Genomic DNA, 19,525 nt, shown 5'->3' with positions numbered 1-19,525 from the left:
CCTTGCTATGTAAGAATGTAACTTTATCATATCTTAAGACTAAATAGATCTTAAGGGGAGCATTGGTGAAAGGATTTTCATTTGTTGGGCTGATGTTTGCTGCTAAATCTCCATGTTCCCTACCCTTATAATGAATATAACTAACATATAGGAGAAATAAGTATTAACCTTTAAGACTAATCATGTTAACCTTGGGTTAAATAAATTCCTTTTTTGATTGTAACTCACTACACCCTCACCCTATAGGAATGTAACTTTATTTGGAGGGTGGTGCCTGGTTTAAGAAAAAACACCCTTGGAAGAAATAAGTTTTTTGAAAGAAAGGATCATAAAATGTCAGCAGGTCTCACTCATGGCCAGAAGATGATGTAATATCCCTAAGACCTTTTTTATACATTTATGTGAAGCACCTGATTTTGATAAAGGTCAGGACTGCTGACCCCCACGTGATTCTGTATTCATCCCTATGTGTAACAAAAGGTATATAAGCAAACCCAAAAATAAAGACATCGGATCAGTTTCCAGAAAGACTGATTCCCCCATGTCGCTTCTTTCTTGCTTCCGTTTTTCTAGCTGAATTCCCATCTGGAGCATGGATGCTATTCCACGTAATCCAAGTTATTCAGCCTCTTTTTCTCCACTAATCTTCCTACTACACTATCCATTTCTAATCTCTCTATGTCTGTGATTAAATATGTATTTTTCCAAAGACGCCAACTCCGTCCCCACCTTCGAATCACCCTGGGTCCACCAGGGCTGGACCCCGGCAGTATATTTTGTTATCTTGGAAGGCTGTGTTAATAGAGAAGGATCAAGCTGACTCTGAATGTTCGTTTTTGCTATCTTCAGTATATCATGGTCAAAGGGTAGGTCCTCACTTTTAACCTTTTTCAATAATGTTGTGTATGTGAGTTTGATTATTGGCCTCTCTTCAAAACTGGACAGATGATATCTAAATTTTTATTATCTATTGAGATTAATAGTCCATGCATAAATGAAATAACCATATTGATCTTCTGAAAGCTTGACAAGTATTTATTTACATAGAATGGATATTATGGTTTGATCTTTACTGCATATTTGTTTCATTTTGATGGTACCTGTGGTTTTACAGGGCTTCCCTGGTGGCTCAGATGGTAAAAGAATCCACAGGCAATGTGGGAGACCTGGGTTTGATCCCTAAGTTGGTATGCTCCCATGGAGGAGGGCGTAGCAACCCACTGTAGTATTCTTGCATGGAGAATCCCCATGGACAGAGGAGCCTGGCAGGCTATAGTCCATGGGGTTGCAAAGAGCCGGACACAACTGAGTAGTTTTATACAGGTTATTATAGTGATACTATTTTTTCTTTTAAGTGAGAAAAGTTTTTTTCTTCTAATGTTTCTAAGAAAATGCTTTTCCAAAAGAAAAGCTGGTTGAACAACATTTTAAATCAGAAGATGAAGATGTTTGCCAGGAACAGATTTTTTTCCCCCCAGTAGGCCTAGAGGCAGTTTTTCACATTGGTTAAGGACATGAATTTTGAAGCCCAGACACAGATTTGACCTCCAGCTTTGCTGTTTGCAAGCTGTGTGATCTTGAACTTTTATATAATTTCTCTGAGCTTTAGTTTTCCATATCAGTAAATTGGGAGAGTAGTACCTAATGCAAAGACTAGTTAAAATAATTAATGAATGTGTTAAGCACTCAGAATAGTGGTTGGCATATAGTCTGTTTTCAAATTCAGTTATGGTCCCGTGGTAGTCATTTCTTAGATTACTTTGCTGAATTAGTTTTCAATGAATAAGTAGGCCCATTAATATTAAAAGATCAAAGTCAAACCATCTTTCCCCTCCCCATTTTCTGTCCTGTATATTTTCTATATTCACTTCCATCTATTAATAACTGGACCAAGTGTGGGGATACAGGCCCTGGAGTTGGCCCTGAATTCTGCTTTCACCTTAGTTCTAATCTTAAGTTTGCTGTTTCTACTTTACAGACTAGGTTAGGCCATGGACAGACAATTTCAGTTGCCAGAGACAGGTTCCTTTTGCTGAGCTTATGTCTGACTTAAGATAAAGATAAAAGATTGTCTAGTCCTAAAGGACATCAGGAATTCTATATGTCATGTATAAATTCTTGTGCCTGGAAATCATGAGGGATGGAAGTTACCCCTCTCATTTATTCACACATATGGCATAGCAGACAAACCTGAGTTAAGTTTGTTTTAATAAGCACTTCTAAGGAAAGAGCTGCTTTTTTGCCCTGTGTAATAATCAGCAATTAACCAGACTGTTACTGATTATATTCTAAAATTCCAGCCTTTATACTAATGATTTTGATCACAGTCTGCTGAGCATTCTCTAACCCCTAGGAGAATGTGATAACACTGGAATGAAAAGACTCAGAACAGAGACCACTTGTCTCATCAGGGAAGAGGATAGCCATGTGGTGATCTACAGTAATTAATCAATGAGGAAGCAAGCCTGGAGACCCTTCCAGGATCAGTCTTCATTTTCTTTGTAGCCTGAGCTCTCTCTGTTTTGTTTTATTCAGAATCACTGAAGCACTGTAGAAACATAGTTCTTTAAATATCTGTGGTATGACTCACTCTGTTTTATTACAATCTTGGGGTGTGTGTGTGTGTGTGTGTTTCAAGGGATTTTAAGAAAGAACTGATAAATTTTAGCTAGTTCCCACCCCCACCTAGTAAGCTTGTGAAATAGCATAAAACATGAGGGCAATCCAATCAACTTCTAAGAGATCGATAGAGGAGGAGAGCAGCCTTTTTATCCACATAGTAACCATTCTTTTCTCCCTTTAAGTGTATGCAGCAAGGGTTGGTAATGTAATAAAAACAGCCCTTTGTTTGACTGGATTCAGGAGCACTCACCCCATTTGCAAATGGCATAGCCATGTGAGATATTTGAAAATAGCAAAAGGCATGATGACAGCAACTAACCTGTACATTTAAATCTGAACATGCAGCAAACCCAGTAATGTACTGTCTAGAAAGAAAAATAAAATTTCACATAGGAACTATGTTTACAAATTTCCCCTCAGTTATTTCCATTTTAAATTAGCACTGTGCTTTCAGGTATATGAATTTATTTGGTTCTAAGAAACAAAATGTGTTCTTACAATTTGGATATATTTAAGGAACTTACAGATTTCTGATGATATAATAATAAAAATAAAATTAGCTGGAAATCAGTGATAACTACTCATTAGCAAGCAACATTTCTAGCTATTCTTTCTTTCATTTACATCCAGGGAGATTTTTGGCTTTTTCTCCAGGCTCTGTTTGAAATCTAGTCTACTCTTATTGGATCTGGCTTAATGTTGTCCAAATGGAATTCCTTCTACTGGGTTGACCCAGGTGGCTGTACTTAATGGTCTCAGTTGGAGCAGAAGGTATGGTAGATGTCATAATTATTTTTCTGATAGTCTCATAAATTCTCTATCAGTGGGTTCTTAAAATTGAGGTGAATTTAGATGACATAAAATTAATCATTTTAAAGTGAACAGTTCAGTGGCATTTAGTTCATTTGCAGTGTTGTGTAGTCACCTTCCGTATCTAGTTCCGAAACATTTCCATCATTCACAATAAAGCCCCACTTCTTTACCCCTCTTTTCCAGACCTAGCAACTGCCAATGTGCTTTCTATTCTTATGGATTTTAAATACATTTAAAAAACTATCTCATGTTTGCCTTTAGATCCATGAGTGGTAATCTGGTCTCCCTGCTTATGTTCACAGGTAAGTTCTAAAAGTTTATCCCCATGACTGCATAACTTGCATTATTTCTGGAGATAAAATTTGGACTCTAGTTTCCAGACTATTGTTCAAATTTTATCCCCCTCTTTAGCCAGTCCGGTAAAATGAATTACAAATATCTTGGATTTATTACCTCTCGAGGAAAGGGCCCCTCTGTAACATTCCTTTAATTCCAGCTCTTTGATACTGAGCTATAGAATTCCTTTACAAAAATATTTTTAAAGCTCCCTTTTAGAAAATAGGGAAATAGCATCCACTCCTGTATAATTTTTAGCAGGAGCATGCAGGGCCTCACGGTTGGATGGGCCCAGGCCCAGGTTTGGGCTACTACAACCTCACTGTAGTGCAGGAAGGCAGCAGGCTCAGGAAATCTGCAATACCAGTTTGCCTTTGGGACTCAATGTTGCCAAGGGTTTCTGGGGCAGAGAAACCTTAAGTTAACCCTGGGAGGAAGGATTGAAAAAGAAAATGAAAAGATAGGTGCTTATTCCCTCAAGTGGTGGTGCAGGGGGGACTTTCTTTTACATAGAAAGGCAACATAGGAAAGAAAAGCAGGCACTGAAGAGTCAGCAGACCAGCTCTGTTACTCACTATGGGGCATCAGACAGGGTTTAACTTTGTCATTCCGAGACTCTGTTCCTTCATTTGTCAAATGGGTATACAAATACTATACCTAGCGAGGGTTGTGAGGCTTAACTGAGATCAGTCTATGTTTACTGCCTAGTACAGTGACTGGCATATGGTAAGCAGGTACTGAATAAATAAGAGCTGTTACTAATGCACTTCAGGATGTGGAGGATCACATTGCCTAGTGACTGAAAGCCTATCACTAGTATGCTTCATGGAGAGGCTTCCCCACAGTCTCACAGACTCACTCTGTTGTCCTGTCCTAACAGTTGATGCTGCTGCTCACCTTTCCTTCTCCTCCCTGCCTGGTGATGCTGAATGCCGTGTTTCCCTATTACTATAATTGTTCGGGTTTAATAATTTATCAACTTCATAATGTGCTTTTAATGTGTTTCTTTTTATAAATGAGCTCATGGCAACTAGTGGCGACTCACTGAAAATAGGAGATACAGACTAGTAAGAGCCAGAAATTCTATAAATTAAGGAAAGTATTCTGGCCTTGCATAGAGAAGGATCTAGTAACCACATACTACTATTCTTAGAAGTGGAAACAAATGTCTACAATGCAAGCCCATGTACTGATGAGTCTACCGTTCTTTAATAGGCCCTAAAAGGTGTGTGTGTGTGTGTTTTACTTTCTGGTTGTGCCACTCAGTATGTGGGATTATAGTTCCCTGACCAGGGATTGGACCTGCATCCTTTGTGTTGGAAGTGAGGAATGTTAACCACTGGACCACCATGGACGTTCCTGAAAGATGTTTTATTACAAAACTCTCATTGTTAGTGTGCAACTAACATCTTTCATCAGCAGTACCACTAATGTATCTTCAAGCGGCCTGGAGGTGCCTTTAGACAGATGTCCTGACAATGACAATATTGTTCAGGATTCAGCAAGCTCCAGCTTCAACCATCAGCTGTGAGTTGCATCCAAATATCCCCCCATTGGCAGTCTCCATCCTGGAACCTGGCCTGGCATTAGGAGATCTCAACTTGGCATCCATGGACTTCTGCATACCAGTAGATAGTTCTAAAGGAGTCACAAGTCCCTTGACCTGTATAGTTTTGTGCATGTATTTTCTGGGGGGAAAAGATCCATAACTTTCTCCAAGTGGGGAGAAGCCTTTTTAATCCCCAAAAAGGTTAAGAATTACCACAGTAGAGGAAGATTCTATTACTGCTGCCCATGTATCTACCTAGGCATGTGGTTTCTGCAGAAGCAGAGCCTCATTTTCAAAGAAGGAAAAGATTCTTACTGTTTTGAAGAACTTTTTAATCATGTGCCTTCTGCCAGTTCATTCTCAGAACTTCAGCAAGCTAAGCTAGTTAAATCATTATCCAGGCACAGAATACATTGTCTTTCATCATTTGATTGATTTGATTTCCCCATTTCCTGCCATGAACTGCCCACTTAGTGCATTATGTTTCAGACCAGACAGTCTGCAGACTATAGCCCTGAGGCTTCGACAGGGGAAAAAAAAGAAACACTAAACAAGGATGCACGGAACAGAGATCATGTGATTTCTGATTTATCAGGGGGTGCAACTGTTCACTGAATCAAAACAGTGCATCTCTGTTAAGGCAGCAGAAACCACAAAACACAAGTTATGTTGGTGGGATTCGTGTGACTTTTAATTCTTATTTTACTAATGTTTTACAGTAAGTGTAAGGAGTAAAGACAGGAATGGAGTGAGGGAAAGGAAGAAGAGAAAAGTATTCTTTCAAGTTCCTTGAATGGCTGAAGCACGTGCTAGGATCAGAAAGGTGAGTAAAAGCATCATGTCCTTTTCACCACAGAAATGGAGATGTGTGACACAGATATGGCGACTCTTCAGATCTATGGAAGTGACTCCAACAGAGAATTAATTCTGCATAAAACTTGGCACATGTGGAAGACTGGGCAATGCAGGTGCTACACAGCTGGGCAAATGAAAACTGGACTTCCCAGAACCTATCTCCTAGTGTGTGAGCAGGACATCTGTGCCTTTCTCTGGTCTGAGTGTCTCTTCCTCTCCAGCAGGGAAGCAAGACCCCGCCAACTACGCAGCAACGGGAAATCTGTTGGGCAAGACTGTTAGAAGATCAAGATTTTTTTTTGTTGTTGGTGGTGTTGATTGACCAGAAAGGACTTTTTACTTTTGGGCAGGAGCATTGTGTCCTGGTGATAAGATAATCTATATTTAGCATTCTTAAAAGGCATAGGTGTGAAGACAAGGCCTTTTTAGGACCTAGACTAGTTGGGAGGGAAATATGAGGATTTTAAGGGAAAAGGCATGAACAGCTAATTCTCTATCACCACAAATGAACTGCCACAGATAAATGAGACCTTGTCTTTTCCCCTTCATACAAATACTCACCTCTTCTAGCTTACACTACTAAATCTAAGGTCAGCTTAATCACAGTTTGGGATTAACTATGACTGTGCTTCTAAAGTTAAGGTGAAAAGCTACATTCTTAATAAACTATTCCTTTTTCCTAATTAAATGGATTTGAATAAGCTAAGGGGTAACCCACAAAACTTATCACTGCCATTTTTTTAACGTATATGATTAAAAGGACATGAAATGGACAGGGAGAAGTCATTACACGAATCATAGAAATGGTCAACATGCATCTAATTCTACTTATTGAGCAGAGAGAGCTAAAGGGGTTAAGTTCTTTTGAGAAGAACCTAAATGTGTTTTAAAAGGACAAATACTACACTACCACCCTTTTTTTTTTTTTTTTTCCTGAATGGAAGAAAGGATATATGGAATTGCAGGGGGTGAGAGGGAAAATACCCATTAAACAAACACCTATCATTTGTGAAACAATTCTATCGAGTGGTGTCGGGTGTGGACTGTGGGTTTATCTCTGGCAGTGATATTATGTTTTAGATATCTAGAGTGAGATTCCATAGCTGGGTAACGGCTGGGTGTGGTGAGTGAATATAGGTTTTAATTTCAATTCACAGCAAGATGGTGATGATCACAGATTTAGCACCTTAGTTTGTACTTCCTCTGTACCTGAATCATCTATAGCTGTGAAGCATGAGCTTTAGGTGAGAAAGCTGCATTCTTAGATAACTCCTCTGTGATTGCTCTAGGACTGCGGTTTGCTCCAATCTAAGGTGTGGATTTCTTATTAGAGAAAGGAAGTATTCAATGCTAAATATGAGACTGAAGCCTTGAAGACAATGTAGAGTGGTGGCAGGTGTTTTGGATCAGGAATAGGCTGTTTAACAAGTCAAGTGTATATTATCCCCTCCTAAGCATTAACTTTTTTTAAGCAAGAGAATTATATTTTTTGGCTTGAAATGGTGTTTTCTTCTATATTTGATTTCTCGGTTTTCTTAGTAGATATCACTGTCTCCTCCAATATTTCTTCAAAACTTTCCCCTATCTGGGAGGTTTTCTTTGAGGCTACCTTAGAAGCCTCCTCTTCCTCCTCCTCTTTCTTAAGAGACAGCCCAGTGGCTGACCCTTTGGAGGTGGTAGAACTGAGGATTCTAGGTGGGAGTAGATAGCTTGGGTTGGGAAGTGGATTCAGCCCCGAAATGCTTAATCCACTGGTGCTGAAACGTGTCTCTTCGCCTTCCAGCAGTTTCCTGTAAATCCAACAAAGAAAAACTCTTAGGAAGTCAACTTGCAACTTTTAAAAGAATTTAACCCTCCATCCCCTATTCATTTCAGAAAGACTTCAGATTCCAGATTTCACAGTTTCTTCATGACATTGAGACCAATAAATATTGAATTTCAAGGCCAAAGACTTGGACTTTATCCAGCACATACACACACCTTTTCATCCAGCGTGCACGGGCACACACACACACACACACACACACACCTTTAGCACCAGCTATGTTTAAAGCACTGTCAAGGGGAAACCTATCTTATTTGCAAATACATTAAAAAAAAAAAAAAAACTTCAACTCCCCTTGGTTTCATCACACCCATTTTTGGCACTTAGAGTCTACAAAGATCTAAGGAGAAATTAACACCTTAAGTACAACAGGGATAAGAAGGTAAGAAGTCCACAAAGAAACTGCCTAATTCGCTTGAACTTGAGATCTGTATTTTTTCAGCATGTCCGGGTACAAAGGATATGGAATCAGCAATAACAGAAACCAAGGAATTAAACTGTTTCAGATACCAAGCTTTTTCCCAGCCTGGCCTAAACAGCATCATAATAGAATGGCCCCAATATCTTTCTTTTCTTCTCATAATTCTGGTAACTTTTATCATTAAAAAAAAAATCAAAAACTCAAAACACTATCAAATCCTCTGGGAGCTTTAAAGTAGTATACAAAGTGTCAGAAAAAAAGAAAAAATTCTCACATCTGAGGTTGAGTCTGAACTCTCATTTACCAACACCGTGACCATAGACAAAATCAGTCTATGGTTCAAGTTTCCTCATCTGCAAAATGATAATATAACCTGATACCTAGATAATTTATATGCAGAATCTAATACAGTGCCTAGCACACAGTAGTCATTCAAAAAGTAGCAGCTGCTGTCATTTTTTTATATAAATTTATTTATTTAAATTGGAGGTTAATTACTTTACAATATTGTATTGGTTTTGCCATACATCAACATGAATCTGCCACAGATATGCATCTGTTCCCCATCCTGAACCCCCCTCCCTCCTCCTTCCCCATACCATCCCTCTGGGTCGTCCCAGTGCACCAGCCCCAAGCATCCTTGTTTACTTACACAGGTATCCAGGGGGATACTTCATCTATGAGGACTTTCTATGTTATATGAACCCTGTTTTCAAAGTTAGAATCTGATGGGTTTTACTTCAACCTCTGTACACTCACATTATTCCCTTAAATCTCTGCAGTGGTAGGTAGACTGCTCCAGGCCTCCAGGCACTAGCAGGGTGGAGCTGGGACATAACCAAGCTGAGGGACATAAGGGTCAGCTTATTTGAAAGGAGGCAGTGATGCCTTTCCTCATCCCCTGCTTCACCCATCAGAAATTAGAGCCTAGAACCACTTATCTGGATAGCAATGCCCTAGGTGACAGGATCTGCCTAGGTGCACATGCCCTGTGACGTACCTGTAAGCTGCTATCTCAATGTCAAGAGCCATTTTGACATTGAGCAAGTCCTGGTATTCCCGAAGGTGGCGGGCCATCTCACTCTTGGTGTTCCTCAGATCATTCTCCAGCTGCCCAATGTTATCCTGAAAAGCAGCAACACAAATCCAATATAAGTAGGCCAAACTGGCTGACATTCATCGAGATTGAGAAAGCAAGGATTCTCAACTCTGCCTATACATTAAAAATCCATACCTGTCCCTCAGCCCAGATTCTGATTCAACTGTTCCAGGATAGGGTCCCAACATCTTAATTTTTCCATAAAGGTCCCAGGAGATCTGGATACATTTCTATCAAGGGGCACAGGGTTCTCAACTAAACACCAGAAAGATATTTATTTTTCACTCACTTACCATCCCTGCCTTGCTATTGTGTTACTGCTGAATCACTCAGTTGTTGAATGTCCTTTTTGAAACCAAAGGCTCAGGTCAGGAGCTCAGGTTTAGAAAATTCCAACTGTGGAGAGCACAGAGAGCATGGCAAGTCTCTGGCTCCATTTGTTGTGATGGTTTCAAGAAGTCTATTTCACTGACCGAATTTTACATGACAGATAGGAAGCATAAACACTTCAAGGAATTTTTTTTTTTTAATCCAAATGGCAGATTGAAATTACAATTTTTTTAAAAAAGAAACTTAAGTTCATATAATACTTGTGCTTTAAGTTCCTCCAGGTGCAAAAACAGGCACAGAAGAAAAAAAGGTTTAAATCTGTGATTCTTGAGAAACGAGAGGATCTTTTAAAAACACGGCAGATCCTATTCCTCATCTACTTAAAACCCTCCAACAGCTTTGGAATTAAGTGCAAACTTCTTAGCACAGCCTATACTTTTCACGTTGCTCATTATGTTTTAGTTACCGTGGCCTTCTCTTTCGCTCCTTAAACTTACCAAGTTCATTGCTATCGCAGGCCCGTTAGACTAGCTCTTGCCTCTGTTTGGAATGCTCTGTGGTGGGTCTTCACATGGCTGACTTCAAGATTCAGTTCAAATGCCCTTTACTCAGGTCTTCGTCATCTAATTTAAGTACCCTCTCCACACTGATCTGGCATGTACTTTTACCTTAAGCCAGGGCAACTGCTAGCCCATGAAGGAAATTCGTGAAAACTTTAAAAAAAGTATCTTCAGGAAAAAGGCACCACCTGAAAGTGGCCACTCTGCTTTTTAGCTCTTATTATACGGATAATTCTTTGTTGAGGGAGGCTTTCGCTGTGAATGTAGGATTTTTAGCAGCATTCCTGACCTCTATCGACTAGATGCCAGCAGCACCTTCTCTCCCAGCTGTGATAACCAGCAATGTCTCCAGACATTGCTAAATGGCCCTGGGAGGGTAAATCCACTGTTAGAAAACTATCGTGAAGTGAAAGTGAAGTTGCTCAGTTGTGTCCGACTCTTTGCGACCCCCATGGACACCAGGCTCCTCCGTCCGTGGGATTTTCTAGGCAACAGTACTGGAGTGGGTTGCCATTTGTACTGGGATGTAATTTACATGGAAGCCGTCTGTCTAGTTTACCCCTGGAAGCCCATAGCCTAGCACAATGAACACTGGAGAGGCTCAGTGAAAGACTGTTGGATGAATTTCTTTTCTTATTCTCAGCAAATTACTCATATAATTCAGTTGCAATTCTCAACATGGTGAGTACAGTGGCTGAGAGTTATTTTTATGAAACAGTCATGCAGATAAATATATCAGAAACCTCAAGAAAGTGCTGAGGAACCCTTTGAACTTCCCTTGTAGGGATGATAAAATGCTGCTGAAAGCCAGGGCTGATAGATCAGGGGGTGCAAACTTCCAAATCAAAAGAATCTGCAGAAAGAATTAAAATTCATACCACCTACCTGTTCTATAAATATTGACGGGAATACTGCAAAGAAAAAACCCAATTAACTGATGGGTTCAGAGCAAGGAATGACAAACAGTGAAGAAAATATATAATACACTGAACAATGGTGGAAATATTCCAAAGTGTGTTAAGAGATCATAAGAGTTTAAAGGGATTTTTGCCGAGAAATTTTACTTGATGGTTGCTATATTTGAGGTTAAATAGTGTTAGCTGCTCAGTTGTGTCCGACTCTTTGCAACCCCATGGGCCGTAGCCCACTAGTCTCCTCCATTCATGGGATTTTCCAGACAAGAATATTGGAGTGGGTTGCCATTTCCTTCTCCAGGGGATCTTCCTGACCCAGGGACGAACCCGGTTGTCCTGCATTGCAGGCGGACTCTACCATCTGAGCTACAAGCAAATCTAGTGACACCCTAGGAGTAAGAGAATCAATATACTGTGGTAAGGGGGAAAGAGTCTAAGGTGAAGAAAAAGGAGAAAAGGGAGCAAGTATTCTTATCATGCAGAGGGGCAGGAGAAATGTTACAGGAGGAAAAAAAGAGGGTTTCATCAAGATGTTTGGATTGCATTTCTTGCCCTGCCACCAACATCTAACATACCTCTGTTTTCTGTACTTATACTTTCTTTGAAACTTCCATTTCTGTATATGGGAAATTATAATGTTTATTCTTTTCTGAGGTATTCTAAGATCCTCAAGTGAGGATTTCAATTTAATGCACCTCACATTATTATGTGATGAGTCCATTATCTGTTCAATTAGATAACAGTCATTAGAACAGTGTTTGGTACCTAGGAACTGCTTAATAAATGTTGTGTGTGTGAGTATGAAGTCGCTCAGTCGTGTCCAACTCTTTGCGACCCCGTGGACTGAAGCCCACCAGGCTCCTCCGTCCATGGGATTCTCCAGGCAAGAATGTTAGCAATTTTTATTATTGTTAATATCATACCATGTGACTCTACCCTTTTAATGATATGGACAAATTGATCACGAGCCCTCCCTACAACCCCTTAGATCAGCAGTCCCAACCCTTTGTGGCACTGGGGACCGGTTTCATGGAAAACAATTTTTCCACGGATTGAGGGGAGGGGATGGTTTTGGAATGATTCAATCACACTGCATTTGTTGTGCACTTTATTTCTATTATTCCATCGGCTCCACCTTGGATCATCAGGCATTAGATCCCAGAGATAGGCAACCCCTGGCTTAGATAACTAAAGAACGCAACGTATAATAAAACTTTAACATTGGAGAATTGGAGGCAAATCCTATAAAGCACTAGATTATTTTTTGTTTTTCACGAAGATGTACATCTCCATAACAGTTGGATTTTTTTTTTAATTTAAAGGATATTATTTTCTTTCTCCAGATAGGAAGGTACAAAGTTAAAACCTTAAATTCCAGAATTTAATATAATACTTCATTCTTCAAAACAACCACAGGCTTTTCAGCTCTGGACACCGAGGTTTCCATAACAGTTTTAAATAACAAATCTAAATAAAAACTTTTCTAAAGTGCTTTGTACTACTCTTTCCCAGGATACTAAACAAAATGCAACCTTTCTCAGCAACTAAGGATTAAGATAATGATCAATATTTCTCTATAATTCTGTGATGTGTTTTATCTTTTAGGTCAACTATGGTATATATAAGGCTGTACATTTCTACACTAAATGTAGAGAGAGCAGTATTTGAACTAGTGTTTGCTACTAGTGATTTTCTTTCTTTCTTTTTTTTTTTTCTGTGTGTGTGATTTTCTTTGTCCTGAAAGTTGAACTAATCTCCTGCTACTCACTCCTGACAATGCCTGACTCGTGTGGTTCCTCTTCTCTATCTTGCCGCAGGCTTGAAATCCAAATAGCAAAGTGCTTTAGAATCACAAAGTAACAAATAAGCTGGGGGGCAACAGAGGGGCCAACTTCCTAATATGTGATTTAGAGATAGGTGTGTCACATGAGCAGGTTAATAAGTTCCTTTTAAAAAAAAATTGGTTTTGTTTCAGAACTGTTTTCTGAATAAGAGGTTGCTGAGGACCTGAGTTCTAGATAGATGAGATTTCCTTGAACTTTTCTGCCACACATTTCACAGGTCTATTTTATGGATCAGTGCAGACATAAAGCATGACTTTGCTCTTTTTAGAAGGAACTATGCTGACTGCTGACCACTGCTCTTCAACATCTAGGCTCTTTGTCTGTGCTTTCTTCCCCACCCTAGGCTGTCTTGCATTGCCCTTCAAAAGCCCTGCCAAAGATGGCCTCCAGCTGGAAATCTGAGCAAAGCGCTGCAGTCTGCCCCCTCCCCCAACCACGCAGCAGCTGCTGGCTTAGACTGAGGGAACAGGAGAGAGGCACTCCCATTCCAGGGGTCTCTCCTGGAATGGCTAACCGGAGTGTTGAGCATCCTCCTGAGGGCTCGAAGGATGTGGACTGGGACTAAGAGAGAGAACAGGTAGCAGAGCATCTGCAGTGGCGCACAGGACAACAGACAGAGCTGTGGGTTCATCACTTTTAGGGGCCCTCACCCAGGGGAAGAGTAGTGAGTGCGGCACCATCTGATTGAAGAAGGCTGTTCAGAATGACTGCTCTGCCTGATAACGAAGGTGGGGAGAGAGGATTTCTATATGTGGTACACTCGCAGGTCACTCTGCTGCCTTTTCTCACTCCTATCTTTATTTCATCCCATGATTTTCTCTACAATACTTTAAAAATGTTGCACTACAAGTATTTCTATAGGCTGGTTTACACTGGGAAAGGTGGTTTAAATCAGCGCACCCCCAAATCAGTCTCAGGAATTGATAGGGTGCAGTGCTTTTATTGAAATTGCATATTCTTGGGCCCCACCTGCAAACTACTAAATCCATATCCTTGGGAGTAAGCCTGAGACTCTTTCTGTTAAGCCCCCAAGTAACCTTGGTGGGTCAATGGGTTTAGGAACCACTAGTTTTTCTGTAAAGGCTCTATCAGGGTGGCCCAGGTGACAATAATACAGTGAGGTGGTATGTTTGGTGTTTAGTTGCTAAGTCATGGCTCTTTGTGATCCCACGGACTTTAGCCCACCAGTCTCCTCTGTCCATGGGATTTCCCAGGCAAGAATACTAGAGAGGGTTACCATTTCCTCCTCCAGGGGAATCTTCCTGATCCCCAGGGATTGAACCCGCGTCTCCTGCATTGGCAGGCAGATTCTTTACCCCTGAGCCACCAGGGAAGCGCTAATATACTGAGGTAGAGTGGGCAAAAACAGAACAAAAGAAAGCAAAACGCATATGGAAGAGTTGAAAAAAGAGGGAGAAGGGGACCAAATGACCTTTTTCTTGAATTCTAATTTCAGAAATGGATCTATCAGGTTATAGATTTATATGCAGCCACTGCCACCCCCAATCTCCAAGAGGCCAGCCCCTTCCTGCTGTTTAATTAGGCTACATTTCAATCTCATACTGGAGAGAAGAGGGCAGACTTGGCTCATCTCCCTGGAGAGCATTAACTGATGGTGTGATCCTGATTGTTCTGCAAGGTCTTTCAAGGAAAGCTTCAGCTTTCCAAGATTGACCATTGTACAGGGCCAGGGCCCCCAGTACCATCCAAAAATGTCCTTAGACATCTTTGGCAGAACAGGGACTCTAACGGTGGTGAAGCAGAAACCAGAATCACCCTGTGTCAGAAATGGAAAGCCTTTAGTTAAAGAGGATGGCTCTGTTTGGCTTCTGAGGACAATAGTCCGAGCACCTCTTAATTTTTCGTGTCGCCTGATTCTAGCTCTTGCACATACCACGGTATACTCACTATTAATATGTCACCTTGAATCATTCTTCACCCTTTCAAAAGTGTGATAAGCTTTCTTTCCTCAAATAGGCTGTCAGCCCTCTGGGGCAGGGAAAACGTGACTTTAATGGGGCCTTCCTCTGCCTCTAAGAGGGTGGCAAACCTGCAAAGGAAAATGGGCCTACCACTAACCTCTGAAGCAGAAGAAACAGAACAGCCTCCCATCACTGCAGTGAAAGGGGAGGGGGAGGGGTTAGAGGGCAAGAAAACAATGGCTGAATCTCACTGTGGGGAAGGAGGCTTTTCATCTCAATCAGTGCTGCTAAGATTGTCAGAATAGCCTGATGACACCCTTATGGCTGTAGGACCCGCAGGTGAAGATGTGCACCCCTCCTCAGCTTTTATACATACACATATATCTGTTGTCTGATCTCCTCTTCCATTCATAGCAGGTCCACTGAGGCTATGGCTGATGGGGGCAGCACTGCAGAGCTGCAGATGCCGCAGTTTCTGTTGTTTTTATTTTCTGCAGGCTAGTCTGGATGACCCTACTATTGTCTAACACTGAAAGCCTTTTAAAGCAAACAAAACAAACCAGACAATACTGTCACTATTTCTTAGAATGTAGGGGCTACACCAAGCAAACAGAGGACATGGCAAAGCCCAATTCAGATGGTGATTATGGGTAAGTTACCCTTTTTAGAGAAATACTGGGCTAGCCCAGCAGAAGACCACATAGCTCATCCTTTGAAGCTTCTAGAAGAAAATATGAAGTCTCAATTAACTAAATGTAATTAGTTCAGGCCATTGAGAGCTAGGCCACACAGTGAAAAGTTCAAGTTAAACATTTTGAAGTGGAATAAAAGGATTTATTTGAATATTATTGTAATTATAAATACCAAAATAAACAGCCCAAGCAAGCTTTCTTCCTTTATCAAAGGGAGTTATTTATAATGAACAGCAAATACTGCACACCCATAATAATTCTTTGGCTCCAGACAAAAATAGCACTTTGAGGATTCGCTGCTTTCATGATTGTGTTTTCTTAATGTTCCTAAACATTATTAATTTTATCAAATGGCAACTTTGAGCTTGGTAGAATGAATTATTGCAAGTTTCTGAACTACTAGCATTCTATCCAATGGAACTTTTATTGCACCTTGAAACTGAACCCCACTATTTAGATTCTTTCCACACTTTTCACCTGCCTCTGTGTCCTTTGTGGTCATAAGCCCAGAATGTTCCATGCAGTAAAACTGAAGATGCAGTGGCCTTTGTTTGGAGAGAAAAGGAGGAAAGAGCCAATCGATACCTTCACAGGAGCTTAGAGGACAGGCAGAGATGGGAAAAAAAATAAGTGACCTATAACAAAGACACGCTCATCTCTGTGATTTATCACATGCACTTAGGATGGAAAAATGTTAAGGAAATGGGCATTTTCGAGTGGCACTTCACTGCTGTGGGGCAGACTAAGTGGGTTTTGTTAAAAGCTAAGCCATCCGTGAAAGTGAAAATTGATGCTGTCCACCGGGTGACCCTTGATTGCAGGTAGCCAAGACTGATGTGTTGGTGTTGCAGAAGAAAAAAAATCGAAGCAGTTAATTGCCTAGAGAGTCATAACTGGGACATGAGACAGGAGGGAAATTCTGAGATGGGAAGAACTATAGATCAGCACCGAGGACAGCGCCCGACCATCCTCCTTTGCTAACGTCTGTAATGCTTTCTTTAGGAAGAAATACCGTTAGTCAGTCGCCGAGGGAACTGAGTGTATGCTGGGGGAGAACAGAGCACGGCAGTTATTATTAGGCCAATCACTCATCTTCTTGACTGCCAATCTCTACTCCTTTGAGGGCAAAAGTCAAGACAATGGCATAGAACTTTTGCCAATATAGTCTCGCATTCTTCCCCCAACCCAAGGGCAGAAATACTCCCAGGACGCACAGAAAGCATTTCAAAGTCAATCAAACAAGCCAGACAGCGGAAACAGCACCGCCAACCACGGAGAGGCTGCGACCCACCCCTACTGCGCTCACTCCCCCTTTGGGAGGGAGTTGTTCTTCAGGTCGCCAGCCTGTTTATGCCCACTTGCTGAAGAAGCTTGAGGGCTTCTTTGTTAGAAGGGCTCAGACAGGGACGCAAGCGACAGGCAGGGAAAGAGGGCGTCCAGGCCCCTAAAATTAGCGAAAGAGGCTCCAGGGCTTTTTGTTTGCCAGTGCCTCTGGGCGGGGCGCCTTCCGTCCTCACCTTTATCCTCCCCTTGATTTCGAGGGCCCCAACCGTGCGAGAAATACGCGCCGGAGAGCACAGAGCTCTCTTCTCTACGCAGCGCTCCAACCTTTACCTGGTAGGTGGCCACCTCGGCACTGTGTCGCTCCTCCAGCTCCAGGATCTGCCTCTCCAGGGACTCATTGGCCCCGCGCAGGCCCTCGATCTCGATGGTGCGTGCCTGCAGCTGGCGCCGGTACTCGTGAATCTCCTCGCGGCTGGCCCGGATGGCCTCAGTGCTGCGCGCCGCCTGCTCGTTCAGGTTGGCAAACTTGGACTTGTACCACTCCTCGGCCGACTGCAAGTTCTTGGCGGCCAGCGACTCATACTGGGCGCGGATCTCCCTCAGCGCCGAACTCAGATCTGGTTTAGCCACAGACACGTCCACCTCGGCAGCGGCCTGCGAAGACGCCTGCAGCGTGGCCAGCAGCTCGGCCACCTCCTCGTCGTGCACTTGGCGCACGAAGGCCAGCTCGTCCAGCAGTGACTCTACCTTCTTCTCCAGATCCAGGCGGGCAAGCGTGGCGCCGTCCACGTCGCGCTGCTGCGCCTTCAGGGCGCGCTCGGCCCCTTCGCGCCCCCGGCTCTCCTCCTCGCAGCGCGCCCGCAGCCGCTGCACCTCCTCGGCCAGCCCATCCCGCTCCAGCAGGGCCTGCGCGCGCCCCGAACTCGCCTCCTCCAGCTGCGCGCGCAGATCGCGCAGCTCGCGCTGGAAGAGCTCGCCGACGCGCGACGGCTCGGCGTGGCGCTGCCGCAGCGCGGCCAGCTCGGCCTCGAGCGCTCGGTTCTGCGTCTCCAGCTGGTGCACCTTCTCGATGAACACGGCGAAGCGGTCGTTGAGGCCCTGCAGCTGCTCCTTCTCGTTAGTGCGGATGATCTTGTACTCATTGGTGCGCGCCGCCGCCTGACTCAGGTCCAGGCCGTCGGACGCCGGGGACCGGCGGTAGGCCAGGCCCAAGCCGAGCGACGAGGCCGAGGAGCAGGCGGCCGAGGAGGCCACATTGCAGCGGGACAGCGACTGCGAGCGGAAGCTCCCCGCGCCGCCAGCCCCGGAGAGGCGCGAGGACAGGCGTGAGCCGTCCCCGAACACCTTGCGATAAGAGGAGGAGGCGCACACGTAGTGCTCCGAGCCGAAGCTCATGGTGCCGGGACCAGGGCCGGGAGAGCGGCTGCGGCTGGCGCTGGCGAGGAGAGGAGAGGTGCGCAGGGCGGGGCGCGGTGGGGCGGCGTGCACCGGGTTTTAAGGCGTGGGGGTGGGGGGACGACTGGGGCGGTGCGTTGGGGGCGGAGCTCCTGCTCGGGTCCCGCGGAGAGAGCAGAGGGGAGAGGGGGGCCTCCAGGAGCGGGGGCGGGGAAGCGCAGTGACTCCTGCAGCTGCGCGCGCCCCGGACCGAGGGCGAGGGGACAGAGCCATTTGTGTAGGAGCCACCGCCTGTCTGATGAGCCCCTCGCCGAGAATCGTCTGGTTTGGAAGTGACTTGTGTGAAGGGGTTCCTGAACGACGGGGGTTTCCCATCTGGAACCTGCGCGGTTCTATCGCGTCCCTTGACCCTGCCCGAGCCCGCTTTAATCCACGGGGAGGTTAGTGTTTTCTGAGAGGTGTGCTGTATTCTCACGCCCACCCCGGAGCTCCCGGGCGTGAGGCCCTGCTTTTCCAGTTTAGAGTGCAGACCCTCAGGGCGCGGCTTTGTCCCGTCCTTCAGCCCGCTCAGGGTTCCCAGGGGAGAAGTGGGTCTCTGCCAGAGAGCATCGCATCAGCTGCTCCTCTGCGGCTCTTGGGGGCGCCCGGGTTGGGTGGCTGCACCGAAAGCCTGCAACGCCCCGGGGAAGAGAGGGGAGGGAGGGGAGGGAGGTGCGGCGCGAGAGCCTGAGTTGCAGGGAGTGGAGAGAAGCCGAGGGATGGCCCTGATGGGCGGAGCTGAGGTGCCCCCGCCGCTTCTGTGTTAAGTGTGCGCTCCTGTTCACCACAGTCCCCCATCACTCTCCACTGGTTAGTGACCGCCTTCTTAATTCATCTACTTTACCTGTCTGGCCCTGTAGGCGTTTGAGATTTCAGTCTGTGAATATTTTCATCTGGTTTAGAAGATCTGTCTTTGGACAAAAGAGGTCCCTGGACAAAAGTGGTCCCTGCAAACATTAAGTTCCGAAAGTGCAGAAGAGTGCTGTTGACTGAGCTGGCCTCCTTCTTTGCACAGGGATGGATTT

General features: G+C 43.8%; 1 protein-coding gene across 1 annotated transcript; it reads right to left on the bottom strand.

The window, feature by feature from the left end:
* Positions 1–5,989: 5,989 nt before the first annotated feature.
* On the bottom strand, positions 5,990–18,461 carry INA (internexin neuronal intermediate filament protein alpha). Its single transcript, XM_069566996.1, has 3 exons — positions 17,397–18,461; positions 9,422–9,546; positions 5,990–7,965 (listed from the first exon to the last, which is right to left on the bottom strand). The coding sequence occupies exons 1-3, from the start codon at positions 18,459–18,461 to the stop codon at positions 7,656–7,658; spliced, it is 1,500 nt and encodes a 499-aa protein (XP_069423097.1). The 3' UTR covers positions 5,990–7,655.
* Positions 18,462–19,525: the final 1,064 nt, after the last annotated feature.

Source organism: Ovis canadensis, chromosome 22 (assembly GCF_042477335.2).
Source record: "Ovis canadensis isolate MfBH-ARS-UI-01 breed Bighorn chromosome 22, ARS-UI_OviCan_v2, whole genome shotgun sequence".
In the NCBI taxonomy this organism is placed as follows: Eukaryota; Metazoa; Chordata; class Mammalia; order Artiodactyla; family Bovidae; genus Ovis; species Ovis canadensis.
Note: the sequence above shows the minus strand (reverse complement) of the source record. Positions and strands in the feature narration are given on the sequence as shown.

Bases quoted from the DNA above. Each gene is read 5' to 3' on its own strand.
- INA (XM_069566996.1), bottom strand. From the start codon at position 18,461: ATGAGCTTCGGCTCGGAGCACTACGTGTGCGCCTCCTCCTCTTATCGC. The intron at 9,547-17,396 runs GTAAAGGTTGGA...GCTGCTTTTCAG, and splicing joins CCGAGGTGGCCACCTACCAG to GATAACATTGGGCAGCTGGA. The intron at 7,966-9,421 runs GTACGTCACAGG...TTGGATTTACAG, and splicing joins ATTGAGATAGCAGCTTACAG to GAAACTGCTGGAAGGCGAAG.